At 33.6% G+C, this 7,084-nt stretch overlaps 1 protein-coding gene across 1 annotated transcript; it reads right to left on the bottom strand.

Annotated features, from left to right (window-relative positions):
• Nucleotides 1–330: 330 nt before the first annotated feature.
• LOC112522568 (S-type anion channel SLAH1-like) lies at nt 331–2,613 on the bottom strand. The gene is made up of 2 exons (XM_025131776.1): nt 1,681–2,613; nt 331–671 (listed from the first exon to the last, which is right to left on the bottom strand). The coding sequence occupies exons 1-2, from the start codon at nt 2,551–2,553 to the stop codon at nt 420–422; spliced, it is 1,125 nt and encodes a 374-aa protein (XP_024987544.1). The 5' UTR covers nt 2,554–2,613; the 3' UTR covers nt 331–419.
• Nucleotides 2,614–7,084: the final 4,471 nt, after the last annotated feature.

The raw sequence follows: 7,084 nt of genomic DNA, 5'->3' as shown, positions 1-7,084 counted from the left end.
CAAATGGATATGGTTGCATTTGAAATATACCATATATATATATATATATATGTATATGAAAATTCTGGCTTATGAAAGAAATCAAACAATAACATAGCACACATGTTGGGTTGACCGGCACATCCTTTGTAACCTCTACCAACAACCCTTCTCACTGAATCTTATTCTTGAAAATGACCTAACTTTTCTTCCATGACTAATTATCATTTAATTGGGACACACAACACGATATTTTTATAAATCCACTTCTTATTCTTGTCACGATCAAGGCTATAACATCTAAGGGATAATGACTATATGCCATAACAAGTGTTGTAGACCTTTGTTTTGATACATATATAAAGATAAAAATTGTACGAAAATGCAACATATTTTGATTCTAATTCTTATTTTGCATAACACATTCTTAAAACCACGTTTTAGTACATCAGATGTGATTTTGGATTGGCAAAAAGAGAGTCGATCTTCAAAGTGGAGAAGACCAGCAAGAAGATAAAAACAAGAACAGAAATTGCTGACAAAAGTATTGCCAATCCGCTTGCGACGACACACTTCACTTGATGAGCGTATGCTGTTGCGGCTAGAGCAAGGAAGGTGAGCGGGAAAGAGAAAGCCCACCATGCCACGCTAAACTCTTTCATTGATTTCTTAAAAAGCATCGGCCTACTAGCCTGTTTCACACAATACCAATTAGTTTTATAGGACGCTAAATATGTCAAAGTATCTAAATATAATGTTTTATAGGATTTAAGTTGATGGGATTAAACAACTGTGCTCCATGTTTTATATTATAATAAGTTGATACGATATTTAGAACAATCTTGAAATATTAGTCCATCTGTATAAGTAAAAACAAGTGGTCTAAACTATAAAGGTGATGTCTGGTTGGTTTGAGCTTGGCTCCAAAGGTCAAAAGCACTAGGAGGTCACATGTTCAAATCCAAGGAAGAATAAAAATCCCTTTGTGGCCACGGAGGTTCAAATCCGGTGACTCCGGGCTATCTGCAAAGCCAACGGTCGCCATGAGATTAGTCGGCTCACATAACATGTTGGATATCCAGAGTAATTAAAAAAAAAACAAGTGGTCTATAAAAAGACGTGTTTATTGGACATTTCCCATAAGTATCATATAAATTTTTTTGATAAGACATTACTTTTACAACAAAAAATTCTTAATTTTTTTGTTAGAAAACGCATTTGCATCCTATCATTTATTATAACGCTTTTACAGAAGACACAATTATTTGTAGTCCAATAAATTTAAGTCCTATAAATAAGTGTATTAAGAGGCTTTTTGACAATTACTGAATGGTTTGGTGCAGAATGATTAAGTGGTCAGAATGATTAATAGGCTCTCATGATATAGTGCAAAATGAAATATAATTGTTTGGTAATTGTGTACAATAAAATTTGGGCTCTTTAACGGTTAAGGGAGATCCATAATACAAAATCATTCAGAGGGCTTTAGAACCATTAAGAGGCAGTTTTTTTTTTGCCAAACAATATTCACCTATTAACGATTCACATGTTGCCTCTTAATGGAACTATTAAGAGGTAAACAAACAACCCCTAAGATATTTAGACATCTTTGACATATCATAAAGCCGATTTTGTTGTAGTAAACCTAAAATGTGTTAGTTTGATGTATAGATTGTATGATGGAGAAGTGAACCAACTTACCAAAGATGCAAAAAGAAACAAGGATAGAAAAAACAGCATTTTGCATTGGACATCAAAGCTTCCATTAATGGATTTCCAAGCTAAGGCCGCCATGCTCGGGGTGGCTACAAAGAGGAAGAAAACTGGTCTGAGCCTGGAAGGGAGGTGATTACTGCCAGATAACCTCTGATAAAGGGTGATGAAAACCACCATGTAATGAGTCAGTCCCAATGTAAATAAGCATGTACCACTTTCTCTCCACCCCATTTTAATGGCAGCATGGGCTCCAACAAAATTCCCTATCACTGAAAGTTGGCTCGTAGGGTTAGCCACCATCGACAGAAACCTCTTTTCGGTCGTGAACCACTGTCCGTATACCTTAACATCAAGACCTACGACGGGGATGATCAGTAGCCACCATACATATTCGTAAGAGTATTTATTTCGAAAAATGAACGATGGGGCAGATTGAAGTAATAGGAGCCATGAAATCCATGGTGCAAACAGGTAATTTACTCCTACATGGTGATGGAATTCAGCTTTCACCATGTTGAAGTAGAAAATGCACCTCATAGCGTAAAGGATCGATAGAGACACCAACACGCAGAGCGCGACACACCAAAGGAGGACAAAAGCGGTCGATGGTAACATGGTGAACAGATTATGAAAGTTAGGTGGGATGTCTGTTTTTTCACTTAGGGTTTTCCACAGCAAGGCTTGACCACCAAGAGATATGCAAACCCTAAAGTAGCTTGCATTGATGTTAACCATGATCGATGGCTTCGAGGGTTTTTCTTGATTCTTACTACTCGATAGCTTAACGGGTTCTTCTTGGTGTTCGATGGTTGGAGGGGCGATGATGACCACATCCAGTTTCGATTCGGGTTGTACCATTGTTGGAGTTGTGAAAAGCTTATAGGTTTTCTATAGGTCGATACAAGTTATTGGTGCATTTTGTTTTACAATTATGAGGTGCTTTTTATAGTATAATGGATTGAATTTAAGCTGGTCATACAGTGACACTAATTAAGGAAACTGATAATCCGTAAAATTTAAATCTAAAATGATGTGGATAGCCTAGAGTCATCGTATTTGAACCTCCGTGGCCACAAGGGGATTTTTATTCCTCCGTGGATTTGATCCTGGGACCTCCTGCTACTTTTGACCTTTGAAGTCAAGCTCAAACCAATCAAACACGACTTTATGTTGATGTGTTTTGTTGTAGTGTGAGACAGAAATGGACGCAAGAAAATGGGACAAGTTGCCATGTAACCGCACTTCGATATTGCCCAAAAGCAAAATCACTTTGCTCCACTCAATCTCTCTCCTCAATCTCTCAACAAGTATAATTTATTGGTAAAAAGGGGAGTTGTGTGTGTTTGTGCATGCATGCTCAGGAATCCTCTTTGTTATGTTATGGATAACACACTATTATTTAAGTAGGTTTTATTGCGGCAAAAGGAAAAGAAGAATAACGAGATTAACCTCAATAAAGAATTAACCAGCGTTCTTAGGGCCAAAGAATCGGTAGAAGGGGGGGGGGGGGGAATTAGAGATGTCTCCCACGTTGGGGGACATGTCAAGTATCGGCTTGAGAGCCATATTATTAAAAGCTTGTGGTAAGAATGGGTTGTCCCAACTGTTTCAGAGAGACAATCGGGAAAGGGTACAAATTAGATCAAATAGGAAAGAAAAGTATGTCATTCTGAAATTTGAGAATTACAGAAAGAAAGAATCCTCCAAAACCCTATGTATATAGAGAGTGTCTGGTGTATAACGGTCACATTTGATTTTACACTAAAAATCAAGTGTAAGATTGCATGTGATTCACGCGACTTTGGTCGCGACCTGAGATTGCGGGCACATCGTTAATTTGCCCACCTTTACGTTATTCATTAGTGTAAATTTACATGTGATTCTACACGTGAATTGACCGTTTTCGTGTTCTTTTTATTTAGTGAATGTTCTCGTTTGAACCTCGCTCTCTATGTATGTATGTATGTATGTATGTATGTATGTATGTATGAGCAAACCTACTTATTGTTTAGCTTGTTATGAATACTAAACGATATTTATCTTAATCAAGTGAGTGTTACTATTCGAGTTTGGTAACTTGAATGGAGAAGATTAATTAAATGAATAGAAGATGATGACACAATCAATTGAATTAGTTAATTAGGTCAACCCATATTTAATATGAAGATATCTACACATACAATCAATCCTTTTATATATATATATATATATTGGTTATAATATTTTGTTAGGATCCAAACGTTTACCACTATGTCAAAAGCAATTACTGGTGTAGAAGGCGCAACTTATTTCCTTATGGTGTAGCAAATAACGCCACGTTTCGATTTAGGAAGATGCTGGTCAATAACCCAACATATTTTCTTAAAGTACACAATAGATCTCACTAGAAGAAAAACATCTAATAAGAAAAACAACTTATTTTCTTGTCGCGTAGCAGCCAACGTCACGTTTCGATTCAGGTATATTGATCATATTAAAGTCAAACCTATCCAAAGAAAAACATCTAATAAGAAGTTAAAATCTTGATGATTTACTCTATTTGAAGATGTAAATGAGAACAACGTTATGTATTAGTTATATAAATTCAATTCACATGTGAATCTTTTAAAAAGCTTTTTCAAATGATTTATATATGAGTCTCATCTTAACCTTTCTTTCTTACGTTTTCATGATTGTTTAAACCTCTCTCTCCCTTTTAAATTAGGTTATTAACCATACAAGTGATGTGTGTTAGATGATCCTACTCTATGTAAGATCATAATAGGCATCTTTTAAATGTAGTACTTGTTTTTCTTAAGTATATAATATTTATATACGACAAATGCAACAAACAAACTCACACACCCTTTTCACATTTGGTGAAGTTTGAACCCCTGATCTCCTAGGAGGCCAAAGATTATGATACCACTAGGCCAAAGACCATTTGGTGAACGTAGTTAGTATGAACCCATAAAGATTTATTGGAGTGGTAGGAAGCATTCGATAACTTGAAAATGATGTCAAATTGAAACCAGAAAAGAAGAAAAAACCTGCACAACACTCTGCCCCACAATCCAATTTGTAGTGCACACATTCTTAGGGTTGATGATGAGTGGATTTTGCATTTCATATCAAGACCTCCTTTCGTTAATTCCTCTTTTCATCAATATATATATATTTAAAGAAAGATGCTGATTCCGGTTTAATAAACGAATCGTTATACCGATAAATACGACAATATGTGTAATAAGTCTACGAAAAGATGGTTAGGTTTAATTTATGTCGGTAAAGAAGGTGAATGTTTTGATTTGATGTGGTTTTAAGATTACCGTTACGCAAAGGGATTCAATACGATTTGGCAAGCTTTCATGCGTAACTAGTATTAAACCGTTGGAAATGGTTATTTTGCGATTATGGACCTCTTTTGGTTTTCAAAGAGGACGAATTAGCATACCAACTCGCTTTCATCCTTACACTGACCCGTCAATTTAGGATCCAATTTCCTCTTCAGGCAGCATATCCATAGTTAGCAGATTGATGCTAATTAGCAGTTCTTTTATCACATTGGGAGATTTTACATCGTTGAATAAACAAAAATTACTTTAAAAGTATAAAATATCATATAAAAATGAACCGTTTTTTAAACTCTCAATCTTGCAACAATCTAACAACTAATCATCACCCATGAGTAATTGCAAGAACTAATAGACATAGTGTTTTAGTGGTTTACCAAATGATTATCGTCAAGAGTCAACACCATTCTTTATCGTATCAGGTAAAATTTTCGGTCATCAAAATGGATTGTTGGTAAGCGTCTTTTACTCTGTAAACACTTACTGGGTAAGAGTCTTCTCTCCTTCACTTACCGGGGGTAAGATTTTCGGTTTTTTCAATGTCTTTTACCAAGAAAGATTTTTGGTCATTGTCATGCTCATTTGTAAGGTAAGTGACATACAGTAGATAGTTATCTGGTAAACATCTAAGCATCAGGTAAACGACCCATAAGTTAATAAAACAAGATTTCCATATTCCAATACTATTCACATAGTTAGGGGTTGTTTGTTTACCTCTTAATAGTTCCATTAAGAGACAACATCTGAATCGTTTAAGAGGTGAATCTTGTTTGACAAAAAAAGTCTGCCTCTTAATGTTTCTAAATTAAATCATTTGAATGATTTTGTATCCTAGATTTCCCTTAACCATTAAGAGCCCTAATTTTATTGAACATAATTACCAAACAATTATATTTCATTTTACACTATATATTGAGAGCCTCTTAATCATTCTGCACTAAACCATTCAGCAATTGCCAATTCAGCAATTGCCAAACAACCCCTTACTTAATTGATTATACACATGAAACATGATCCGTCTTTGTGAATTATATTCTGGTTTGGTTTGGTAGAACAAAAAAAATTCCATCACTTTTGAGGTTACGTCCATGGTGGCCAAAGACCTACCACCCATTTAAACAAGTACGATACATGCTTGTGGAATTATATTTTTCGTTTAATATAAATATTAAAAAAAATAAAAGACAAGAATTCAACTCATAAACAATATTCAAATATTACAACCATAACTTTTACTTTAAATGCAAGCAGCAAGAAACGTGACTTGAAATTGATTATCTATATATACATAGGGTTGGGTTCACGTGAGACCAACATGTTTTCATAAGACCATTTTTTTTTTTATATTTGAAACTTCACAACAAAACGTTGTAATGATAAAAAGAATCGAACTTTCACAACAAAAACACTGTAAATGTTACCTTTACAATGCTTTGATCCCAAGTCTCTCTCTATGTCTGTATATGTATGTATATATATATATATATAATAATAATTTTTTAGTTTATTCTAAATAAATGACCAAAACATAGTATTTTTTATGCATGGGTCATATAATATTAAGTCAAAAATACGTTTTTTAAAAAAATTTGCAAAATCTTAGTCAACAAATGAAGTGATCATGGACGAAAAAGGAAAAAAATACAGCTGTATTAGTTAAAAAGAAAATATAAAAAATTATTAAACGACTATTTAATATATATATATATATATATATATATATATATCTATACTATATTATAAAGCATTTGACTAAAACTCTTAAAAACTCTTAAACTCTTAAAACTCTTAAACCTGTTCATCCCTATCCGATTTTATCCCATATCTGAATTCGTGTAACTAGCTGCAAATAAACACAATCAAATACAGGATAAACATCTTATTTTAAAAAACCTAAACTATAATTAGGATAATCATTAAGTTCTAACAGAATACTTAATTATTATCTTTATAAAATATTATATTATTAAACCAAAAATAAATTATTTCATTATTAAACTTAAATTAAATTATAATAAAAAATAAATTAAAGAAATTACATAAAAAATGAAAACTTT

This window comes from Cynara cardunculus (genome assembly GCF_001531365.2).
Source record: "Cynara cardunculus var. scolymus isolate 2C chromosome LG 1, CcrdV1, whole genome shotgun sequence".
NCBI classification, from domain to species: domain Eukaryota; kingdom Viridiplantae; phylum Streptophyta; class Magnoliopsida; order Asterales; family Asteraceae; genus Cynara; species Cynara cardunculus.
This window is presented reverse-complemented; position numbering and strand designations above follow the sequence as displayed.

Excerpts from the sequence above, each read along its gene's own strand:
- LOC112522568 (XM_025131776.1), bottom strand. The coding sequence starts at position 2,553 with ATGGTACAACCCGAATCGAAACTGGATGTGGTCATCATCGCCCCTCCA. Across the intron at positions 672-1,680 it reads TGTTTCTTTTTGCATCTTTG|GCTAGTAGGCCGATGCTTTT; the intron begins GTAAGTTGGTTC and ends TGTGTGAAACAG.